The sequence below is a fragment of the Colletotrichum karsti genome (genome assembly GCF_011947395.1).
Source record: "Colletotrichum karsti strain CkLH20 chromosome Unknown Scaffold26, whole genome shotgun sequence".
NCBI classification, from domain to species: Eukaryota; Fungi; Ascomycota; class Sordariomycetes; order Glomerellales; family Glomerellaceae; genus Colletotrichum; species Colletotrichum karsti.
The window spans coordinates 406,252-429,747 of NW_024065926.1; the positions used below are offsets into that span (position 1 = coordinate 406,252).

The following is a 23,496-nucleotide window of genomic DNA, read 5'->3' on the forward strand; positions in this document are numbered from 1 at the left end:
GCGACCAGACGAGGCAAGCCACGTCTGGGTCAAAGAATCAGAAACAACCAGCCACATCCGAACAAGACCGGGGCAGAAGCACAGGAGCAGCAGCAGCACCAGCAATGTCCGACGACGAGGCCGACCCCGAACTCCTGGCCCTGCTTCGCCAGCACTTCCAGAAGAAGCTCAATGTCGACGATGAGCCCGAGACGGGCGTTCTTGAGGGCGCCGAGTTCGTCTACGACAACTCAATCGATGTCGCCATAGACATGAGGGCCACCAAGAGAGCAGCCGCGACCATCTACGCCCAGATGGAGCAGAAGCAGTACTCGACCGCCACTTGGACTGAGCATGAGCTTCACCCCAAGACCAAAGACGACAGCACCGCCGCCTTCATCTTCACCATGGACCTGCTCAACTTCTGCTTCTGGTCGGAAAAGCCCGAAGACGAGAGGTTTGCCGTCGAGTATCGCGGCAAGACCTGGACCGGCTACTGGAGCATGGTCGCCTCGCTGCAGCGGGCTCTCGAGGAGGGCATCCCCATCACCAGCTCCGATTTCTGGCAGAGCGAAGACGAGTGCAACATGGAACTCATGAGACACGTCTTCCGATCCAAGACGGAGGAGCAAATGCCCCTTCTCGAGGAGCGCCTTAAGTGCCTGCGAGAGGCGGGTACTGTGCTGTACGAGAAGTACAACTGCAGCGTCACAAAACTCATCGAGGCCGCCAACGGTTCTGCCGCAAGACTCGTCAACTTGCTCGCCCGGGATTTTGACTGCTTCCGTGATGAGCACGTCTTCGAGGGACGCCGGAAGCCGGTGCGTTTCCTAAAGAGAGCCCAGATCCTAGTGGCGGATATCTGGGCGTGCTTCAATGGTGAGGGCATTGGCGCCTTCCAGGACATTGACAAGATTACGATGTTTGCCGATTACCGTGTCCCTCAGATCCTGAATACGATGGGCTGCTTGTACTATAGCCCCTCGCTGGCGACGGCTATCAACTCCAAGCGGGTGCTCGAGAGCGGGTCGAGGTGGGAGTTGCAGATGAGAGGTGAGTTCATGTTACAACCAAGTTCTAGACGACAGCGCTGACTCTGAAATAGCATGCAGTATTTGGTGTGTTGAACTGATCAAGCGGGAGATTCAGAAGGAGCACCCCGGGACGACTGTTAACGCTATTTTGATTGATTTCTTTTTGTATGATACCATGAAGGAGTTGGAGGCTGCTGGTAGTGAGACGATGCAGCATCACAGGACGAGGAGCATCTGGTACTGAGGGCATGCTATAAATAGTTCCGTCGATAGAGGGTATAAAACTGGCTCTCTATTGTCCAGAAGAGCAAGCAGTTGTTAGCTATCTACAGCGAATTCTTTGTTCCGCGGGCCTCGTATATCCGTACAGCGAAATGATTCTCAAAACAATTCTCAACTCCAAACGCCTGCAGCTTCGTGGTGATACAACTCCTCGGCGGACTTTCTTCCGCAGCTCATACAGACCCGACAGCTGTCGAGTTCATGAGCTCGTCCATGTGAGCTCGCTCAACATTGGCGGTGCCCTTCTTCTCCTCCTTGAGCAACACCGCGAGCACTTCGACGGGCGGGTTCAGGCCGAGCCGATCGGCCCGCTCCCAGCGCTTCCTGCGCTGCAGACCAATACAGGGCTAGATAATTGTCAGCTCCGTCACACTCCGACTGGTACCCCAGGAAAACCACTTACACCATACTGCGAGCTGACATCAAAGTAGCGCAGCACCTTCTCCGCCACGGTCACGTCCTTCTGGTGAACCCTGGGCGCGATGCGCTCCGCCTCGATGGACTTCCAGTACTTGTTAATCTGCGCATCGCTGATCTTCTCAGCGCGGACGACGGCTTCCGACTTCTCGGGGACTGCTTCCTTGACGTCCGGCTCCTCGGCGGCCTCGGGCTCGTCGACCCGGATCTCCTCGACCTGCTCATCTTCCTCCTTCTTCTGGGCCCTCTCGACGGCGGAGGTGAGTACGGCGGCCTTCTTCAGGTCCTTGGGCACGGGCTTGGAGACCTTGTGGGAGAAGCTGATGGTCGACTGGCCCCGAGCCGGGCCCGGTCGGGCTCGGGCGCCGCCTGTTGATCTCCGAGTTGTGGGCATTGTGGATGTTGGTTGTCACTGGTGACCGGGGTGGAGTTGAGTGCGATCGAATGCGGTGGTAGTGAATGAGTGAAGCCTTGATCAGAACTTCGCAGAAGTGTACGAATACTCGTAACCTTGAAGAATGAGATATGTATGATATATCTGATTGAAGGTGGTTGGGATATCAGCACCAATTACGGTCGTCGCAATGCGGTCGTTGATCTCATCTGGATGTGAAGTGAATGACGAAAGAGGGAAGGAGACAGGGGCCTAAATTTTGGCGGGGCAACGCGAGACTGGTACGAAGGCACGTGCGTCAGACCTCACTGTTTCCATACAAGATACACACTTTACCCTCACACTGTATGCATGGAGCTCACTTCAGATGTCTATTATCTGCCTTTGCTCTTTTCCGCAGAAACTGCGGTTTGCCGGGGTATTTTAGATGCACTTCATAGGTTTGCCACGCCAGGTCTCTTCTATGCCCCAGTCGCCTCTCTATAGAACGAAATGCTTCTGTTTGCACCCGCCGTGCAGAACATCTCGCTCTTCCCGGTCTTGGGAAGCCACTTCACAGACCACAGTGCCTGGCCAGTCTCGCTATGCGTAGCCACGCAGGCGTAGCGATCCACTGACCAGACCTTGACCTTGCCGTCCATCGCTCCGCTGAGCAGATACTCGCCCGTGTCGCTCCAGTCGATGGTGGTGATCCATGATGAGTGGCCCGTCATGTTGCCGACTTGCTCGCCGTGCTTGAGGTCGTAGATGGCGATAATGGAAGAGTCTCCGGCAGCCGCCAGTCTCGTGTTACCCGGCGAGAACGCCACCGCGCGGACAGGCTTGGCCAGACCTACGGAGTTGTCAGATGATTATCAATAGGGCATCCGCAAGTGATCATACCTGGTAGCGAGTACGCAAGACGTCCGCTGTCATTGTTGAAGACGTAGACAGAGCCGTTCTGGTGTCCACTCGCGGTATACCGTCCGTCTCTGCTCAGATCAACAGACATGCCGAAGCTGCCTGATCCAGGGCTTCCCGTCTCGTACTCTCTGATCTTGGGCGTTCCCTCCGCGCCGACGTCCCAAACGTTTACTCGCCCGTCGTAGGTCGTGCCTGCGAGGAACTTTCCGTCCTCGCTGAGAGCAATAGCCCACGTCTCGCCAGCCTTGGAGTTCTTGTCCTTGACCTCCGAGTGAAGCTTCCACTCTCCCGTATCCTTGTCGACGACCCAGACCTTCAGCTCGCCGGCGAAGCCAGCGCTGGCGGCTACACGACCATCGCGGGAGGTGCAGATGTGGTGACAGCCAAGCTTGTGCGCGCCGCTGATGGATTGGGTGATGGGGATCGTGGGGTCGGCGGTGTTGTGGACGTGGAGGGTCGATGAGCCGCTTGCAGAGAGGACGGCTCTCGAAGTCGTGGCAAGCCCGAAGATGTCGGTGATGTGGGCTGAGAGGCTGTTAGCTATATTGCCTGGCGAAGTGACAGCTGGAGCTCCAAGGGCGGCGTACCATTGTCCACGGTGTGCAGGGTCAGGTATTGTTTAGACTGTTCGAATTAGTTCTATGGCGGCAGCAAATCGCGGCAAGGAGACACCTACCATGGCTGCCAGTCCATGTGAAGCTTCTGCCGCGGTGAGTGATGCGCGGTTGAAGATGGGAAAGCTGCGACCGCGATGTGGACGGGAAGGTGGGGGCTGACATCACAGATTTGGGCGGAAAGACCCCTGCAGTGGGCAGTTGGGGAGGGGCAATTGAGGGGCTTCAAACACCCATGTTTGTAGCCCAGGGCAGTTTAGCACTTCAACTTCTACACAATATCTCCTGTTCACAGCTGTTTTGTTATTAGTTGCATTTTACATTTGCTTGTGATGATTCATAGACTCGAAACATTATGAAGTCTGGCTATAGCTTTTGTTAAACTACCTTATTGTCAACCCAAAATCCCAACAAAAGCAAGCGGAACAAGACGAAAAGAAAGAATCACTTACAACGGAGTGCAGTTCGACACACAAACCGCCCACTGATGTTTACTCTAGTCATCAAAGTCGCCCCAATAGTCCAAATATCCAGCGCCGGTGTAATCCGGTTTTGTTACATCAGCAGGCGCAAACACCGATCGCAATGTACGATCTCCGCGCTTGAATTCCTCTTCAAGGAGACGGTCTGCCAATACAGTCATGCGGTTCTGCAACGCAAGTTGACATGGTGACATTCCTGGTCCTGAGTCTTCGCGAGTTCGCACTCCCAGATCCGCCCCTCTGCTCAGGAGAAGGTCAGCCAGGGGCATTCTTCCTCGGCCAACCATGTTTGGAAAGTGACAATTGCGAAAACGCGTCGGCCGTTTTGTCGATGAGCACAAATGATGCAATGGGGCCCAGCCGTTACCGTCAAGAGCGTTGGGGTTCGCCCCGTAGTCCAGGAGAAGCTTGCCAGTTGTAGCGTCAAAGTTGTTGCGGGCCAGCTCGTGTAATGCCGTGTGTCCTCGGGAGTTTCTGAGCAATGGATTCGCGCCTCCCCTGAGCAATTCAAGAACAATTTGGGGTTGTGGCGGGCTGTCTTCCACCATGGCGCATGCGAAGGTGAGTGCGTTATGTCCATCTATGGTCTGGGCAGAATTCTGATGCCACGGCCATATTCCCAGCGAGCAGCGCGCATTAGGATCCTCCCCATAGCCTATGAGCAGCTTCACAGTTTCCGGAGTTAATGCTCGGATTGCTTTCATCAGCGGGGAGATCTGCTTCGATTCGACCGAATCAAGATGTGAGGTAAGGAGAGGCAGTTCAAGTTCCCGCAAAAACTGGAACACCTTCTTCACCCTTTTGCCGCTGTACGGAGTTTGGTCATCCCAGGAAATGCGTCCGCAATCTCGCTCTCCAAGCGAGTTGAGGCTATCGTAGCTTGGGAAACAGTGACAGTTCTCGTGTGCTTCATGCCTCTCCGAGAGCAAGACACGCGCTTTGGACTCGCAGTCGTACAGGGGCAGGTCGACGGGGACTCGCCAGGAAATTAGCGCGATCCCACAATGGGATAGGTGCGCAAGAACAGGCATGAACAGAGACTCAGTTCCCGTCTCGAATCGCGCGCCGTTGTCAAGGAGAAACTTCACAGTCTCGGGGCCTACTGTCTGAGTGAACACCGCGAGGCCCAAAGGGTTCCAATGCTGTTGAGGGAGGGAACGCAGGTGACGATCGTAGTGTGGACAGTCGATGAAGCCGAACTCCTGGTTGACGTCTGCACCATAGGCCAAGAGACTTCCGAGAACCTTTATGCGGGCATCTTCCGTCTTAAGGAGAGAGCCACCGAAGGAGCTGTGCGTGAAGTAGTCAAGAGCACCTTGCATGGGCGTGACTCCACAGGTTCCAATGCAGCTTAGATATCCTCCGGAAGAATCAGACTTACGGGCACACGAACGGCAGAAAGCGCCGCCCAATCCAATTCCTGTCTGCGTAGCGTAATTGGGGTTGGCTCCCTTGGAAAGAAGCCAGTCCACAGCTTTCGGCTGGCCGCCGCGAATTGCAGTCAGAAGAGGAGTCCCGGCACTCCGGACGGGCTTCTTCTCGTGGAAAAGGGTGCAAATCTGCGAGCTATGTGAGGATACGGGAACCCTTTCAAATCGACCGCAACGACAGTAGTTGCTGGTGTGGTAGTCGTCCGTGTCTTCATATGTATAGTCGAGCGGCGCACCTGCGGCCACTGCGTCTTCCATCGTCTGGATGGAGCCGTGGAAGGCACCCCAGCGGAGGGCATACCAGTCATCGTGCTGGCTTCGAGCATACAGCATGGGCTGCAGAGTATCGTAAAGCGTCTTGCATGATACAGCGAGGTTCTTCAAGTCGCAAGTGCCATCACGGAATGGCGTGTTATCCCACACATCCTGAGGAGACGCAGCAGGACTGACATAAGAGACGATTTCCAGGATGATCTCGACCGGAAGTTTGGTCAGGCCTGTCTGGCAACGATCAACGGGTGACTGAAGGGATGGCATCGTAAATACTTTTGTGCTTCTCGTATGGTTGAGGTGTAGTGTGCGAGGGTGAGTGTTTTTATGCGGGAATCTTGTTGTCGTCTTGTCGATGTTTCTCTTCTCTTAGTGGACGTGAAGCGAAACATCTTATATCGAAACATGAGGTTTTAGGAACTGGCGAGCCATGATGGCTTTGTAGGAGTTCCCTTGAATGCTCGTCAGTACGTCAAAGGATGCTGTGTTGGAAGACCATTGTTAACCAGAACAAGACCTAAATTGTTCTCTTTGTTGAAGGCCGCTGAAGGGCCTTGTGCATAGTTCCAGCAAAGAAACGCAACGCAGGTTCATTGTGATGGTATTCGAGACTGTTTTGGTGTGTTTGTAGGTTGAGTCGTTTTCAAGTGCAGCCTTGTCTGGTCCTGTAGACATTGGAGAAACGCAAGCGGGAGAATAAAGTACTTGCGCGAGTCGTTATCCTATGACGGTGATTCGAGTCTCAAATGCCATTGTCGCTTCTTCTTCGGACCATCACAACTTGGTTCAAAGCAACTTTACTCGGAATCGACCGTCGTAGTTCCCGACGAACTTGAGAGAGGTTTGCTCGAGAAAACGTGTTCCGTCTCTGTCCCTCATGTGTCCGTTCTGCGCGTCAAGTCAGGCCTGGAGACTGTATCTATTTGCCCATGTGCCGGTTGTTGGCCAGCTAAGCACTTTTGAAGCGACGAAATAACACTGTGAAGGTGGTGAATTGTCCCAAACGCCGCATTATGCTACCCAGTTGTACACTCGAATATACACGTCCTTAACTGTTACAAAACCCCCGGCAGCTTAGACGAACTTTCCAGAAGGGTTCTCTTCCCTCCACATATCCTTGATTTCTATCACACCTCAGCGTTAGCAATGATATGCAGGAGCCAATGTCGGAGGTTATACATACTGCTCATGCAGTGAGGGCATACGACGTGCTGTCTCTTTGTCTGGCCGCAAGCCGGGCACTTGCACAGAGACTTAACATCCTGAAGAGCCTTGCCAGCCATCTGCCTGTGTCTCTTCTTGGAGTGGGATGTCTTCTTTTTAGGTACTGCCCGCAGGATAGATTCCCAGATGTCACCAAGCCATGCGGGGATGCTGAGGTGAACTGCGGGAAGGGCGGCGGAGAGCGTCGGGAGCATGGGCCGGATGAGTTGGCGGGTGTACAGGGAGAATATCCTCGTGGACTGCGAGATAACTGGCGCAGAGATCTGGGGGAGGATGCGCAGGGGCTGCGCAGTCATCGCGGCGGCGGCCATTTCGGGATGGGTCGAGTAGAGATCGTCGCAAGCGAGGCTATTCGGCGGTGGGAGTCGTCGCGTCGGTGGACTGATACGGGACCACGCAGAGTCGCGGACCACTATCGTGTGCTTCGTGCGCGTTGAGAGAATATGGTCGGAGATCGGTGCGCGGGTGACGTCGTCGGTGTATTGGAACAGCAGACCGGCCTCACATCACGATCTGAAGCTCTAGTTCTTCCCTTCCGAACCCGAAAAAAAAAGACCTGACCGGGGAGCTGTCAATTGAGATCTTCCAGCCAATCAGAGCTCATCTAACGCACAGACTTCCCCCAGCCAATCAACACGGTGAGGACCCCTTTCCCCCTTTCCCACTGGACCCCCCTGTACCTCCCTGCAGGGAAATTATTGTTTGCTGGAGGTGGAAGGGACAACCTATCAAAGTGATTAGCTGCAGCCAACGGCCAGTGCCTGACTGAGAGACACGGGGGGACGGGTAGCAAATTACCCTTCCATTTGCCCTTCACCGGCTTGTTCTTCTTCGAAACATCCTGAGTCCTCTCCTCCAACGTCGACCCTCGTGATCCTCTCTGCTTCTTCTCTCCCTGCTCACTGATTTTTCCGATTCTCGACTCGGGGCCCCCAATCGAGACGAATACCTTTCTTGGAACACAGAAACGTATCTCACTTTCACTCCTTACCTTTTTAGCACCACTCTCGCTCCTCCGAGCCGAAAAGCTATCAAGATGGCGCAGCCCCAGACTATCTACCCCCAGTCCCACGTTGGTTTCGACAGCATCACGAACCAGATCGAGAAGAAGCTCTTGAAGCGTGGTTTCCAGTTCAATGTCATCTGCGTTGGTAAGTCATGCCGTGCAATTGCTCCCCCCGCGCTCGCTGGCCTCACTCGATGGCTGGCCTGATCGCGATGTCGCGTCGGCACTCAACTGACGCTCCACAACACAGGCCAGACGGGTTTGGGCAAGTCCACCCTGATCAACACCATCTTCGCCTCCCACCTCATCGACTCCAAGGGTCGCATGATGCCCGATGAGCCCGTCCGCTCCACCACCGAGATCCAGGCCGTGTCCCACATGATCGAGGAGAACGGCGTCCGTCTGCGCCTGAACATTGTCGACACCCCCGGTTACGGAGACTTGGTCAACAACGACCGCTGCTGGGATCCCATCGTCAAGTACATCAAGGACCAGCACTCCGCGTACTTGCGTAAGGAACTCACCGCCCAGCGCGAGCGCTACATCCAGGACACTCGCATCCACTGCTGCCTCTTCTTCATCCAGCCCTCGGGCCACTCCCTGAAGCCTATCGATATTGTCGTCCTGAAGAAGCTGTCCGATGTTGTCAACGTCGTCCCCGTCATTGCTAAGTCCGACACCCTCACCCTGGAGGAGCGCCAGGACTTCAAGGAGCGTATCAAGGAGGAGTTTGCATTCCACAACCTCAAGATGTACCCGTACGACAACGAGGAGTTTGATGACGAAGAGCGCGTTTTGAACACTCAGATCAAGGTTGGTTGTATTTGCCCAAGCAAACTTGATTCAATGACTGACAGCCGTATAGGACCTGGTCCCCTTCGCCGTTGTTGGCTCTGAGAAGTCGATCATCGTAAACGGCAAGCAGGTTAGGGGCCGCCAGAACCGCTGGGGTGTCATCAACGTCGAGGATGAGAACCACTGCGAGTTTACCTACCTGAGGAACTTCCTGCTCCGCACCCACCTCCAGGATCTCATCGAGACGACATCCCAGATCCACTACGAGACGTTCCGTGCCAAGCAGCTGTTGGCCCTCAAGGAGAGCAGTGCACACGGCGGTGGCAGCAGACCCATCAGCCCTGCCGCTGACCGGGAAATGAGCCGGAGCTCGCAACGAATGACCATGAACGGTTACTAGTTGGCGAACATCCTGACCCGCGCACTCGAGGAGCCGGAAGGCAATGATATTCTTGGGCGGCCGGATTCTCTGACGACTTTTTCAATCTCATGGTGTTATGCGCAGATAAAAAGGCACGGCACGGCCTCGGCAGCAAGCAGAGGCTACATCGACCGACGACTTTGAGGCAGGGGGCAGTTGCTGTCTCCACGGGAAGACATGGGAGACGTTTGCCTGGGAGGAATTTGATGCCAGCATTGCGCGGATATAGGTCATACCCCCTTCCGGCCCTGTGGTCGTTGTTTTAAGTACTCGGTGCTGGCGAAATAGTCCATTATTCCCCCCTTTTCCATCTTACAGCTGGACGCATTTCTATGTTTTCTTAGTTCACTTTACTTTAGCACTTCGAGCTTGGCTTCTTTGCCTACGTTTTAATGGCCCCGAATCCTCCCAGAGGTTTATTCAGTAGTTAATGGAATACCCCATGGTATGAACCAGCAGTCGATCGTTGACCCACGTCTATGTTTGCGTCTAGGTGCCTTCATCCCTCGTCTACTCTAGCCCCCCTTTTGCCCCGAGCACAGTCTCGCGTGTCCTCGCACCCGCCGTCCGAACGTCTACGCAGAGGCGGCATAGACAAAGTCCTCCAGCTTCTTGTAAGCCTTCTCGAGGTCGTCGTTGACGATGATGGTGTCATGTACGCCGGGCGTCTTGGAGTACTCGAGCTCGACCTTGGCCTGGTTGAGGCGCTTCTGGATGCTCTCCTCCTTCTCGGTGCCGCGGCCGCGGAGGCGCTTCTCGAGCTCCTCTTCCGACGGCGGCGCGATGAAGACGTAGCGGGCGGGTATCCCCGAGTTCTTGATCTGCTTGACACCCTGATCCGCGCGCGCGCGCGCCCGCCGTTAGCCATGCGCCCACTGCCTTCCAAGCCATTGATGTACAGATAACATACCTCCATCTCGATGTCGAGCACGACGATGCGGCCCTTGGCGGACTGCTCCTCGATGGTGGCCTTTGAGGTGCCGTAGCAGTTGCTGCCGAAGGTGGCGTGCTCGACGAAGCCGTCCTTGGCGACGAGGTCGTCAAAGGCCTCGCGCGTGACGAAGTGGTAGTCGGCGCCGTCCGTCTCGCCGGGCCGCGGGCCGCGGGTCGTGTGGCTCACGGAGAGCGCGAAGGTGTCCGGGTGGCGTTCGAAGAGGAGCTTGTAGAGCGTGCCCTTGCCGACGCCCGAGGGGCCGGAGATGATGATCGGGCGGCGGTCGGAGGGGAGGACTGGTTCGGCGCATATTGTGTTAGCCCTCTTTTTTCGTTCCATCTAGAAGAGCGGTACCGGGGACTTTTTCGAGGTCCATGCCGTGGTGTGGAATGGGGGCGGAAGCGGGCACGGGATTCAAGGGAGTCCTTCTGACGTACCGGGAGCCATGGCGAACTGTCTCTTCCAGAAATAGGTGGTCGCTGGAGGTTGTCTTGGGATTGCGCGGACGAGCGGTCGGAGGCGGGGCAGCATAGGGAAGCACCACGACACACACACCACGCGCGGAGGGAAAAAAGGGCTTTGGATGGAGGGGCAGCACGCCTAAGGTTCGGATTCGGGGGTGGCACGGAGGGGCGGTGCGGGTGCGGGTGCGGGTGCGGGCTGGGTGCGGTTCGGCGGGCGGGCGGTCAGTCACACGGGGGGGCTGACAGAGGGAGTGAGTCGGGGGCGCCTCTCGCCTCAGGGTCCCGTGTCGTGGAGTGACACATTTCCATCATCCCTTTGGGTTTCAGAGTCACTCCATTTTCGGGGGCGATAGGGGATTCTATTGGTTGGGGTCCAGCTGGCGCTGTTCTAATGCCGGCAGAAAAGAACCGCTGAAGACTCGGCCGTTGGGTAAGGTACCTTATACGGGCGGTGAGGGAGCCCGTTGGGGGCGAGGCGACCCCTTGTTTCCGCGAGATTATGCGAGGTATTCATTCTCTGTATTAATAGTTTCATGCTTAGGCGGTAGGCAAAGTTAGAGAAGACACAGCGATCTAAACATGGACATTGCCTTACTCCTCTGATAGTAGCTAAACGTCGTTGGAGTGGTTATTTGGATGCCTCTGATGGGGTTCAAGATGCAGTGAAAGTAAGTGGATTCATTATCGATGTAACACTAACCTAGCTCATATCTTCACGCACATCACTCGGGCACCAGAGTCACAATCATGAGGCATTGAGGGAGCATCGTTGAAAAAGTAGAATAAACTTCATTGCGAAGTAGTAGAAAACGTTATCAATGACGCATTCGCATCTATTCAGGTTTTTACACAAACCGCGGGGAATCTATGTCGCCAGAAAGAAACCAAGTCATAACCTCCAAACTGCACATTAAGCCAAGTACCCTATCCCCGTACTCATCAAAGCTTTACAAGAAAAGAAGAGCAACAAGAGGCGCGGCCAGGGCCATCACCTCAGGGCGCATCGCAACACCGGCGTTCTGGTTAGGGCTGCTGGTGGACGTGCCGGTCGCCGCGGCGCCAGTGCCAGTAGCAGCCTGAGTACCGCCGGCAGTGTTGGTGCCGGGGGTGTTGGTGGAGTCGTCGGAGAGGGGAGAGACGGCGAGGTTGGTGAGCTCGGTCTTGCCGTCAGAGGCGTAGACCTTGTACTTGACGCTCCAGTCGGAGATGGAGATGATCTTGCCGGAGGGCTTGGGGCTGATGCCCTTGTCGATCAGGTCCTGGCCACCAGGGGGAACGACGGGGAGGGTAAAGTTGTTGTTGAAGCCCTTCTCGGTGATGAGAGAGGAGTCGCACTTGGGAGGCTTGGGAGACGAGGTGGAGGCCTTGGTGGTCTGAAGGGTCTTGAAGTCGACCTTCTTGTACTGGGTGGCCAGGTTGTCGTAGTCAACGAGGAGCTTGACAGACTTGTCGTCGTTGACCTTGACAATACCGTAGTTGTTGTCCTCCTGGCTGTACTCGTAGACGAGACCGCCAGAGAAAACAGAGTTCATGTCGGTGCCGTAGATGGACTGGATCTCGGTGAAGACACGGGGGGTGACCTTGTTGCAGCCAAACTCGGAGAAGAAGACGGGAACGGGGGTGTCCTTCAGGTCGGCAACGAGCTGGTCGTAGGTGGAGGTCTTGAAGCTGGATTCACCGCACCAAGAGTAGGAGTTGAGGCCGAAGATGTCGGCGCGGCTGGGGTCCTTCTCGTCACCGTTCTCGGCGCAAGTAACGTAGTTGAAGGAGTCGACGAGGATGGAACGGACATCGGCAGCGGAGTAACCGACGGGAATGGTGCGGTCGGCGTGCTTGGAGATGTAGTTCTTCAAGTCACGGGTGATGGCGCGGAGGTAAGGGGGAACGTCCTTGGCGGTCTCGACGTTGTTCATAACCTCGTTGCCGGAGAAGAAGGCCAAGGTGTTGGGGTAGCTCTTGAAGGCCTCGACGATAGCGAAGGTGCGGTTCATGTAGGCCGCGTAGTAGCTGGTCCAGGGCTGGAAGCTGGAGATACTCTCGCCGACGAGGGGAGAGTTGACGTCGAGGATCATGTACATTCCAGCGGCGTTGAAGATGGAGGCGCAAGCATCGTGGTTCAGGTTAGGGTCCAGGTTGTAGACACGGATGGCGTTGGCGCCGAGACGCTGGAGCAGGGCAGCATCGCGCATGCAGACGTCGGCGTCGCTGAGAGGATCCTTGCCGTGCTTGGGGTCGTAGCCAGCGCTACCACCGATCTGGTAGTCGAGACCAACGATCTGGAACTTCTCGCCGGCGTCGTTGACGAAGGCATTGCCCTTGACGGTGAGGGGCTTGACAGCAGCAGCCAAGGTCGCACTAAGTGCGATGAGAGCAGATTGGACCTAATGAAAGCTGGTTAGAGTTGGATGTTCCGTATGTTGACGCAGGAGAGTAGTAAGAAAGCGGGATCGATGACGAGGCTTTGGCAGCAGTCTCGATCCGAGCAATGAGGTTGGCTGTTCGCATGGTACAGCAGAACTTGGCTTCGTCTGGCGCATGATCGTCACCGCGATGGATGGCTGCTACCAACGGCCTCGGTTGCGACAGCCGAGCCAATGGGGGAAAGCGACAATGACAAAAAAGTCGAATTGGTACTCACAAGCATTATGTCGTTGTGATTCCGGTAGGAATTGGGTATTGAGTAATTAGACCTTGGGTCGTAGAAGTCGTACGGTGATATTCGTATCGTTCGCTAGCGCGAGTCCAAGAGAGTGACGAGAATATGATGGTGGGTAATGGGGAAAATAGCCAAGCGGCAGGATGGAAGAGTGAGACTGAGACAGTGGAAGGATCAAGAAAACGGTTCTTCCGGGATTTGTTGGATTGGATGGTGGGATGAGTGAGTGACTAGAAAGGAAGAAGGTGGTGGTGGGTGAAAAGCCGGGATATTCGGTGCTCACAGGCGCGACGCGGTCGAGCGAGTGTCACTTTCAATCAGCGAGTGGTGTTTGACTGATGGGAAAGAGGAAACGGGAAGACGAACTTCTCGGGGAAGTAATAATAAAGACGGGAGGGTTGTCGAGGGAAGAAGTAAGAGAAAGAGAGAAGCGGCACCAACAAGAATAGGCCGAATCGTGACATGTAAATTAAAAATGGAAAAGGCAAGTGCATGGCTCCTGGGCTCCCGCCTGCTGGATACGATGCTCACTGAATTTGTCTCATCTCGGCCTAGCGTCACACATCATCTCCAGCTTGCCTTCCCTAACAGATTGGATACATCTACCTATTACCTTACAGAGTACTTTTTTTGCTCTTCTTTCAAAAGGTCCGTGTGTGCAGCGGCGACTTTATTCCTCCTTTTTTTGACGGATACGGATACCGATTTCTCTATCAATTCCAGTTGAAGCCCCTCGTCCCAGCTTTGACTTTGTCGTCTATTGGCTGCTTGCTTCTTTGGACGGAGGAATTGGGTTCCAACTCGCAGCTTCCGTTCTCCCATCGTCATTCTAACCTCACCCAGGTAGTTCTACGTTGCCGGGCTCTCCCCAGCCCTGGATCTACCCTTCCCTTCCCTCCGTCTTAGTCTCGCCGTCACTCCCGTAGCGCGTCACCATTGCCTCGAGTCTCTTTGCCTCTTTTGCCGGATGCCGCTCCGTTTACTTTACTCTTCAGCTGCCCCTCCTTTGCGAACAGAGCCATCCTTCGCAAACACAGCCTCCCGGGACCTCCCTCAGGTTCTGAAGCAAATCCATCACCCGACGAACGGTAACGAACGCTTCAGAGGAGACAGGAGACAGGGCTGGGGCGCGTAACAGAATGGAGGGGCTTGGGGGCCTCTCTGCTCATCCACCACCACTGAGTCTGCGGTATCCCGCCGCCACTCTCGCTTCGCTGTTGCTTCTTTCCTCGCCTACCGCGGCGCCGTCACGAGGAAGAAGGGACTTTTGCCTTTTGGACGTCGGATGGAAGGGATGGTTCGGGCAACAAGCTGGTCCGCGCTGACTGCATCGAACCTCGCACTGCTGCAGGGCACCCTACCCTCTACCCGTCGGAGAGATGGTGATGGGTGCTGACTAGTCGCCAGTTTCTCGCTGGTGACTGGCTCTGCATGTTCACCAAAAGCTTGGCGACATGTCTAATTTACCTACCCCCGGTCTTAACTAATCTCTCTCGCAGTCTTCTCTATTGTGGCCCCTCGTTTATCTGCAGCTCTAGTGCAGCCTGCAGGCCCGTTTCTCCTAGCTTTCAACAGACGACATGCGCCTTCTGATGTCTGTCCGTTTGTTGCTGATGTTTTGTTTGTCTGTTCTGACTTATTAGGAGCTGACTACTGTCAGGTCTCCAAGGCCATTGAATTGTCTTGATTTCAGACACACGTCACAACCAAGAGAAGAGACCCCTTTCTCCTTGCGAAACACTATGAGACACCACGGTCAAGCTTTTTGGGACCATGCGCCAAACTAGCGAGACCGGGGGGCCGGAGAGACACTTCTGAGTGATTGACGGCACAGACGAACGACACAATCGCAGTCGCAAAGTCAACAGACCACCACCGCCTACAAAAAAAAAATCCGATATTCCCACCACAAAATGGTGTCATCCACCTCCTCGGTTGCCAGGGTTCACCTGCAATTCCTCCTTTGTCAACTTGGCCGGGCCACTGTCTTCGCAACTTTCTTTCAAGAGGGTTTGGAGCCGAACGCTGTTGCCGGATGGTTGCCCGGTCCAGCTCTTTGTTCGGGGCAGTCTAAACCACGTGAGCCATCCTCACTTGCCTCTTCGGCTCGTTGGTTGTGTTAGTGGCAATGGCGAAGCCTTGACGATGCTCAGGAAATGGCATAGTTGCCATCGAGAAGCCACGCCGGCCGCTGGACCGAGTCGCGAGGTACAGGAATCCAAATCCAGGGCACAAATCATTCGCCATCCTCGCCCCCCTCCCAGCCCATCGTGCTGTCAGGTACTAGCGCGCCCTATCGTTCAAGCCTTGCCTTCAATGGTATGGAAAACGCGGAAAACCTCGCGTGCCGAGGAGCCGTAAAACGAAAGTCTTCCACCCAATCCCCGCAAAGCCCAACGGCGCCTCCATCGTGCCAGCCTCGGGCCATTCTCACTGGCTCGTTCCAGTGCGCGCGCCAGATTACAAGCATCGTATTTGCCCAGGGTTTTTTTTTTTCCTCTCTCATCTTCTGCCCAACTGACTTTGGGTTGTGGGCAGATGATTATGATAGGCTTCGTATCCCACTTTTAGCCTCCATACGAATTACACGAGATAGTGAGATAGGCGGGATCCAGTTTATCTTCACGGCTCTCCCGGCCGGCATTTTGCATCCGAGACCTGTCGGCTCCGACCGTCTGCCTCCGCGCTAATGTCACATCCGTCCATCGTTCCATCCGCAGCCGTTCGAGCCGTTTCAACAAACACCAACATTTCCCCGGATGGCCGCGTCACCCAAGATCGATGATCTCCAGACTAGCTCCGGTAGATGGGAGATATTAATCGCTCTCAGCCACCCTCAGTGCCGCATTCCGAATCCTGCCTCTCCATTATCAGAGGAACCCAGATTCCGGTAACCGACAACTGACGGCGCTCGTCCAGCTTCGAGCGGTGCCACAAACCGAGTCGCGGCATGCCGTGAAAGGGGGTCTCGGGAGATTCTGGCTGAGGCGAGGTGCCGCCGCAGTCCCGGAAAGCGTGGTTTTCGTCCACCGGCTGGCGGTCAGTCGATCATAGGTGCTTGACGAAGCCGCTGTCTCTACGCCATGTTCTCGCTACAGTTCTGATCGACAACCACGAGACAGCAGGGTCATTACCGGCGATCCAGCCTTGTCAATCCTTTGAAGGAACTTTGCGAAACCGCTGCTGTCGATGAAGCCATCAACCCATTTTATCGACGCAATTCGCACCCGATACACCTATTTGAACGAAAGGTAAGCAATTTTGACTAGATGGCATATGCCACAATGACAACCCGAGAGGGCGCGCCCACCTCGAAAGATCGACAACCACTTGGGAAGTGTTCTGACAACTTGGGCTGCCAAGGCAACATGCATTTCGCTTCAACGAGAGCCTCTCTATGCTGATCCATGAGTCCCCAACCGAACAAGGACGAAGTCAATCTCGTCGTGGAATCCAGATCGGATTTGCTGAGCTGTACAATTGTTGCGGCATTCCGAGCACCGCCTCTTTTGCGTCTTGGCCGTTATGAACAACGACTACATTGCGAGTATTAATCTTAGCCAAGACGGTGAGCAAAGAACTCCAGACTACTTGACGGGCTGACCACCGCGACTTGGCTTCCCGGTCCCACCGAAAGAGAACACGGCGGATTTGGCTCCCGTTGTAGGATAGCTCGCGTGGCGACTCTCGCCGCAGTTCGTATCCGTCCTCGTGCCGTCCTGATATGGATCGTAAAGGGCCACTCCGGTAGACCGCCGATCAAGCTCGGCGAGCCCACTCTCACTGACTGATCTAATGCCATTATCAACCATGATTGACCCCCCGAATGACTCGGGAGCAGACCGCCGGTCGAGCTGATCCAGTAGCCTCATCGTCGACCTGTGTCAACCTCCCTCTCGCGGGTTGCCTCAGAGAACGAACTGGGCGGGGAAAGTCCTATTCGCTCCTCCTTGTAACTATTCAGATTTCTGATAACCGTCTCGAGCGACAAGACATAACAAATCTGCAGACCACATCCCGTAAATGTGTCTCGCAGGCCACTTGCTATCGAAGAGCTCCGTATTTGATATCCGTACATGAAGAGAGTAGATACATACCCAAGCCCAAAGATATTACGATATCCCGGCCAGTCTGCAAAACTCAGAAAGGAGAAATTGCAGCTTGCGGCCAGCTAACTTGCGGTTTGAACCTTCTCCTTGACTATTATTCGCCAATATCAAGTCTGTCCTATATCACAAACGGAACTGGACCACGAGCATGCGCCATAAATCACGCAATGAATCCGGATAAAGTAAGGACGTCCTCTATCATCGGAATATTTGCCACTTTTTCGAGTTTTTACTCTCTCGCGGTCCGTTTAGCCGCCCTCCGTGATCATGCTCATTGCTATCGTCCTTATTGCCGCCACTTTTGATTCTAAAGCGTTCTAATTGAGAGCTTCTCAAAGAGTAATGTTAGGGCATAGTTGTGTGATTAGCGGCGGTTGTGAGGAGGTTACTGAGTACGCTTTGCACTTGGCTCGAGGATGTCTGCTAAATACCGGTCTGGCTTCTCAATCCTCCATATGCCTCGCTACTGCTGTCGATGCTGTCGTTTCGAATGGTGACCAAGTATGCCGACCTCGGCTTTCTTACCCAGACCATGGTGCGGCTCTGAAGAGAGAGTCTACCCCATCGTGATGATGTCTGAGTAAGGCATGTTGCGAGTGTATCGTCCACAACTCTCGTCGGCCTTGGAAGCACATGAATGAACTCGGAGACAGCGACACATGTGCTGCTACGGGCGAGTGAGTACTAGTTTCCAGTTTGTCCCTCCCAGTCTCGTGCATCCAGATAAGGGGGTCACATTCACCTGCCAGTCAAGAAACACTCTCATCGCAGCCCAAACTATGCCCTCGTACGTTGATCAGATTCCAAACCGCGCTTTCCTGATTATACTCATTGGAGCCCATCTCTCTCTGGCACGAAAGGTCACGAGATACACCCTCAGCAGCGAACCATCGATAGAGAACGTACCGTCTGAGAGAAGGCTTTTCTGGTCGCCCAGACTACTATCAGCACGGATATACTGCATCTAAAGGATATAACAAAGCATCTGTGACACGCAACTCAAACGGATTACGATCATAAGTTTAGTTTGAGCTATCGAGACAGTTGTGTCGCCGTAGCCCGAACGCTGCCTCATCCGTGGATCAGGACGTCACCAACATCGCCAACACCATAGTTCCCACCGCTCCAGGGGCCGTCTTGAGCGTGACTTCTTGCAACAACCAAAACTCGAGGAAAAGAACACCTGACTGAATCAAGTCGTACCGCACCAGAGCAGCTCAGCCCCGACACATCCTACCTATCGACCCTCTCCGACCTTCTCCGTAGTCTCGGGGCACCGGGCAGTGCCTCGCGATGAGGGGGTCGGTCGGTCGCTCGTCAATGTCAACAACTGAGTTTGGCTCGTCGAGACCACGCAGACAGTCTGCAATACAACGGGGGCCTAGCGAGATACAACAACTGAAGATTGGATATTGGGCATCAGTGCCGGATCCCGAGGTTGCAATCAGCTGGAAAACGGGCGGGCAAGGTGTGACGACGGGTTGATGATATCGAGAGATTGCGTCGCTGCCGTTTCCCGAGCACTGCCTCCTCCGGGTGGAGAGCACCGTTTCTCTCGACAGTATAGAGGTCATTAGGTAGAAACATGCGTGGACCACGACAACATACACCACGGAAGAGCGACGGACGGACGGACTCATGGCACGAGAAAACAACAGAACATCATTGGTAACCAGAAGCCAACATCACATTATAGAGCGTCTAATTATTTGCTCATCTGATCGTTGACCATGCCCTCCATACATACGATACAAGGACCCGACCTTCGACTTCCCGTCGGAGGTATTGTGCACCAGCCGTCATAAACACCGTTAAACTTGCAAGCGTACAAGAAAGTTGGCACGATGCCGTCTCGGGCACCACGCAAACTTTCCTTTCGTCTAACCCTTCGATACCTGGGTAATATCCATCATCCTCCCGCCGCGTTTCTATTTCATCATCATCCTTTAACCAGAGAACTCCTGAGCACCGCTCTCCTCCCACTTGCCGGGGACGAGGGCCAGAGGCACGATGCCGGAAACGTGCATCTCGGGGCCGAAGATCTTGGCGTTCAGGCCAAGCTCCTGGGTAGCGGCCTTCATGTTCTTAAGACCCTCCTGGTAGTTGGGGCCGGCACGACGGACCCAGATCTGGACGTTGTGCTCGTTAAGCTGCTTAGCGTAGTCGCGGAGCGCCCTGATGACACCCTTGAATGTGCTGGCGACGTTGGTGAAGTTGGCAATACCACCACCGATGAAGAGGACCTTGCCCTGCTCGTTCATAGGCGCGCGGAGCATGAGGTCGAGGACGGTGCGGGCGTAGTGGTAGGTCTGAGACTCGGTGGGAGCACCGGAGTACTCACCGTAGTTGGCGAGCTCGTCGGCGAAGCCAGCAGAGGCGATGGCGTCGGCGTAGACGACGGAAGCACCACCACCAGCGACCAGAGTCCAGATGCGGCCGTTGCCGTTCAGGACGGTAAGCTTAAGGGAAGCACCGGTCTTGGCGTCGAGGTCGGCGATGTAAGCCTCCTCCTTGGTCAGCTCACGACCGAAAGGAGCGGGGAACTCCATCGGCGGGCCGGCGTCAATGTTGACCTTGTCACCGTTGGAAGCGGCAACGTTGGTGAGGCCGAGAGCGGCGGGAGAGCGGGCAATAGCCCACTTGACACCGCACTCGAAGTCGGCAGTCTGGTCAAGCTTGGCAGCAAGATCCAGGAAGTGCACAGAGGCAGAGGTGGCATCCTCGTTGGGGATAACAACGAGGGGGTTGATCTCGAGGTAGGTGAACTGGCACTCGACGTAGACAGCGTACAGGCGGCTGATGAAGTCGATCAGAACGTTGTGCACACCCTTGGGAACCTTCTTCAACAGAGTAGCGGCGATCTCGTCGTTGGAAGGGTATTGTGAGAGGTCAACGGGGACCAAAAGCTTCTCAGCCTTGGCGTCAACATCACCAACGTCAACACCACCCTCGTGGGTGAACAGAATCCAGTCGCCCTATCATCATGAACCATTAGTATCATTTGTTATCAAGATCAGATATTGATGTTGAGGTATTATGACCGGCTGCCGCGTGCATGCGGCACTTCTGCGAAGGGCATGGGTGGACGGAGTTGGACGGGTCACAGGCCTCGTCTCGTGGCATCCGTTCGTCCGGTTCGGGTGGAAAATTACCGGAAAAGGCAGTCCAGCGGCGGGAATCCACTTATTTGACCCATGGACAGGAATTGACATAAAGCATGCAAATTCCTTCCAACGTCGCCAGACAAGTTTCCTCCTTTCGTTGTTTCTTACTTTCAGCTATCGACGAGTCGACTTTGCTGAGATGTGGATGTGATGATATTCACAACTCACGACCGGACTGCCCCCGTTTGCCCGGCCCACCGAGTTGGAGAAGGACGACCCGCCAACATCCACCACCGCCACCACCAGCAAGGACGAAAATCAATTCAAGGAATCGCAAAACTTACATCTCTGACGGACATGATGTTGATGTAGTACTCGGTGTCTTGGGGGTGGGGAACGAAGGGCTCGACGAGGAACTGGCGCAGGACACCAGTGGTGTGCTCGACCTTCTGCTCCTTACCGGCGCGCTCAGCAATCCAAGCCTTGGCCTCAGGCCAGGTCTTGTTGAGGGCCAGGAGACCGCTCTTGCCACGGCGCTTGATCAATTGATCGGGCTTCGCAACGAACTTGGCACCGGACTGGAGGAGCCAGGGGTAGGTGACCTCGGCCTGGTTCAGAACACCCTCGACATCGGCATCCTCAGCGAAGTGCAGAGAGCACAACCTGGGGGGAGGGTTGTGCTTGGTGGGAGAGGCAAGAGGAGTAGGCTTGATGACGGGGGCGCGGGTGAGGTGGTAGTTGAGGATGGCCTTGCCGTCGGCCTCGAGGATGGACTTGGCGGACATTTTGGCGGTGGAAAGGTGAGAAAAGGGTGAGGTTTCCTTTGTGTTTTCCCTGCTTTATTCTGGCCTGGATTCAGAGCGGACTCGTCAGCAATTGTCTCGGGAATTCGAGTGTATTTGTGTGGAGGTCGATTCGACGAGTGTTGCTGCCGTCAGCCGCAGGATTTGGGCTGGAGAGAGCTTTTTGGGGGGATGAGAGCCTTTTTGCATGCTGAGCAGTCGAGTGACACCGCAAGCGGAACGGGCAAAAGTACTCGAGTCGAGTCGAGCTTTGGAGGGGGCTAGTCGGAGCTCAAGCGGGACGGAGACGTAGCGGCGGCGTTGGGATTGCAACTGGGAGAGCGGGAACGGAGCAAGGGCGAGAGCGACAACATACCGTGGGAGGTGGAATTGGCGACAGCAAAGCACCTGGCGACGAAGTCGAAGTCTGGGGAAGAAGTTGTTCAGGTCCTGAAGTCAAGTGAGAGTCAGGAACAGGAAAGGAAGCAGGATCGAGTCGAGTTCGAGTCGAGGCGAGCGGTGAGAGGAAGAAGAGAAGCGGCGAGGTTGAAGGAGAAGTATGGATGGGGAGGGTATGGAGTGGAAAGAGGGAGCTGCGGGAGGGAGATGATCGTCAGCCTTTCACACAAAAATTTGGACTTGTCGAAGCTCCCAGGGATTATTTGTTGCTGGGAGAAGAAGACCGACGAGGAGGAGGGGAGGGGGAGGGGTGAGAGGATGAGGTACATCATTGGGGAGCCATGAGCGCCCAGGTACCGACCGACCGGGGGTGTGGGAAATCGGGTGGATGGTGGATTCACCTTTTTTGGAAGCTAGGGGACCACGCCAAAAAGTTTTGGGGGGGAAAGAATGAGGTGGTACGTGCAGACACAGGGTGGGGTATTCGGCGGAGTGTGGCACTGTGGGAATCCGAGAAGGGAAGGAAAGCTTCGGAGGGGTTTTTTTGGAGGGGGAATTTGGGGATGCGAGGTAAGGTATTTTTGGGCGGGCAGGGCAGTATTTTTTCTTTCTGTCTCCCCTTGTTTTGGAGTGACATGCACTGACGAGGGGCAGCTTCGAGTTTCCGGTCCAGTCACTGCACCTACAGTAGAAGCTGTTGCGGTCGGTTACTGCAGTTGCAAAGCACCACGATCCGAGCAGGGAGAAAAAAGCAAGAAGAAGGGAAAGGGGAGGAGGAAAGGACGGGAAGGACAAGTACCTGTACCTGACAGTTGTTCCTGCACCTCGCCGAAGTTCTCGCGTGAGGATTCCAGTTGGAAGGAAGGGGGAAGCCAGCATGAAAAAAAATTGTCTGGGGGAAGGCAGGCACTGGTTGTTGAGAGGTTTAAGTGGACCTCGTACGCAGCTGTGAGTGAGTACCTTTTCCAAGCAACCATGGAAGTCGCCCTCACTGGATTCTGGATTCACCTGGGCTGGGCTCCGATTTCTGTCAAGGGCGGTAATTTTTCGCAGCAGCAAGTGTTGGACCATTTTTTTGCGGAACACTGCCAGCACGATGCAACCTGCGCCAAAAACTCGCCGAAATTCGCAACCTCCCGACGGGTCCCGGAGAGAGCGACAGTTCCAGTTGCATGTCACTGACGGGACGGGAGGGAGAAGATGGAGCGCGGCAATCTCGCAGCGGGCTTGGACTTCAAGATGATGCTGTTCCAGACGATTCTCCCAGATCCGAGGGACAGGACTCGGATTCGACTTCACCTCGCGTCTGTTCATCGTCCTATTCCCGAAACCTATCTTCGCACCGGCTATCAACGTCGATGGATTCCAACCCGTCAGAGCTGTAGTCTTGGACTCGTGCGCCGCGGCACGCCATCTGTTTCGGACGTTTCTCTTCGTGAGACAACGGACGGCGTCCCGGCTGTGTCAAGGCTGGCCATGGCGCTGGAATGGCATGCCATTGGGATTGAGAACCGGGATAGGAATGCGAATGGGAACGGTGAGGTGGCACAGGCACAGGTGCAGGCACAGTCATCCAGGTCTTGAGTGAGACGTTGGATTGCACAGTCAGACGCTTCCCACGCGTCGCTCCCTCCAGATGGAGTGGTGTGGCATGCACCGGCATCAATAATTGACGGCCAGGCATGGCACATTCCAGAATCCAGATAAACCCTCAAAAAGGTCCCAAGCCACGCCCACGCCGGCGCTCTCGCAGTTGTGTGAGCCCCGGCACCCGACCATCTATGCGGTGCATTTCCC

General features: G+C 55.1%; 8 protein-coding genes across 8 annotated transcripts; 2 read left to right on the top strand and 6 right to left on the bottom strand.

Annotated features, from left to right (window-relative positions):
* Positions 1-104: 104 nt before the first annotated feature.
* CkaCkLH20_08056 (uncharacterized protein) lies at positions 105-1,257 on the top strand (the record flags this gene model as incomplete). Its single annotated transcript, XM_038890771.1, has 2 exons — positions 105-1,032; positions 1,085-1,257. 2 exons carry the CDS (start codon positions 105-107, stop codon positions 1,255-1,257), a joined length of 1,101 nt encoding a protein of 366 aa, XP_038743954.1.
* A 211-nt stretch (positions 1,258-1,468) lies between these two features.
* CkaCkLH20_08057 (DNA polymerase delta) lies at positions 1,469-2,106 on the bottom strand (the record flags this gene model as incomplete). Its single annotated transcript, XM_038890772.1, has 2 exons — positions 1,469-1,642; positions 1,699-2,106. The coding sequence occupies 2 exons, from the start codon at positions 2,104-2,106 to the stop codon at positions 1,469-1,471; spliced, it is 582 nt and encodes a 193-aa protein (XP_038743955.1).
* A 461-nt stretch (positions 2,107-2,567) lies between these two features.
* On the bottom strand, positions 2,568-6,072 carry CkaCkLH20_08058 (uncharacterized protein; the record flags this gene model as incomplete). Its single annotated transcript, XM_038890773.1, has 3 exons — positions 2,568-2,938; positions 2,989-3,534; positions 4,473-6,072. The coding sequence occupies 3 exons, from the start codon at positions 6,070-6,072 to the stop codon at positions 2,568-2,570; spliced, it is 2,517 nt and encodes an 838-aa protein (XP_038743956.1).
* Positions 6,073-6,879: 807 nt separating this feature from the next.
* Positions 6,880-7,340, bottom strand: CkaCkLH20_08059 (meiotic recombination protein ski8; the record flags this gene model as incomplete). Its single annotated transcript, XM_038890774.1, has 2 exons — positions 6,880-6,929; positions 6,989-7,340. 2 exons carry the CDS (start codon positions 7,338-7,340, stop codon positions 6,880-6,882), a joined length of 402 nt encoding a protein of 133 aa, XP_038743957.1.
* Positions 7,341-8,065: 725 nt separating this feature from the next.
* On the top strand, positions 8,066-9,230 carry CkaCkLH20_08060 (cell division control protein 10; the record flags this gene model as incomplete). Its single annotated transcript, XM_038890775.1, has 3 exons — positions 8,066-8,180; positions 8,286-8,848; positions 8,901-9,230. The coding sequence occupies 3 exons, from the start codon at positions 8,066-8,068 to the stop codon at positions 9,228-9,230; spliced, it is 1,008 nt and encodes a 335-aa protein (XP_038743958.1).
* A 596-nt stretch (positions 9,231-9,826) lies between these two features.
* Positions 9,827-10,716, bottom strand: CkaCkLH20_08061 (guanylate kinase; the record flags this gene model as incomplete). Its single annotated transcript, XM_038890776.1, has 3 exons — positions 9,827-10,084; positions 10,162-10,481; positions 10,623-10,716. The coding sequence occupies 3 exons, from the start codon at positions 10,714-10,716 to the stop codon at positions 9,827-9,829; spliced, it is 672 nt and encodes a 223-aa protein (XP_038743959.1).
* Positions 10,717-11,596: 880 nt separating this feature from the next.
* CkaCkLH20_08062 (glycolipid anchored surface protein) lies at positions 11,597-12,997 on the bottom strand (the record flags this gene model as incomplete). Its single annotated transcript, XM_038890777.1, has 1 exon — positions 11,597-12,997. The coding sequence occupies one exon, from the start codon at positions 12,995-12,997 to the stop codon at positions 11,597-11,599; it is 1,401 nt and encodes a 466-aa protein (XP_038743960.1).
* A 6,363-nt stretch (positions 12,998-19,360) lies between these two features.
* On the bottom strand, positions 19,361-21,303 carry CkaCkLH20_08063 (uncharacterized protein; the record flags this gene model as incomplete). The annotated part of the gene is made up of 2 exons (XM_038890778.1): positions 19,361-20,389; positions 20,863-21,303. 2 exons carry the CDS (start codon positions 21,301-21,303, stop codon positions 19,361-19,363), a joined length of 1,470 nt encoding a protein of 489 aa, XP_038743961.1.
* Positions 21,304-23,496: the final 2,193 nt, after the last annotated feature.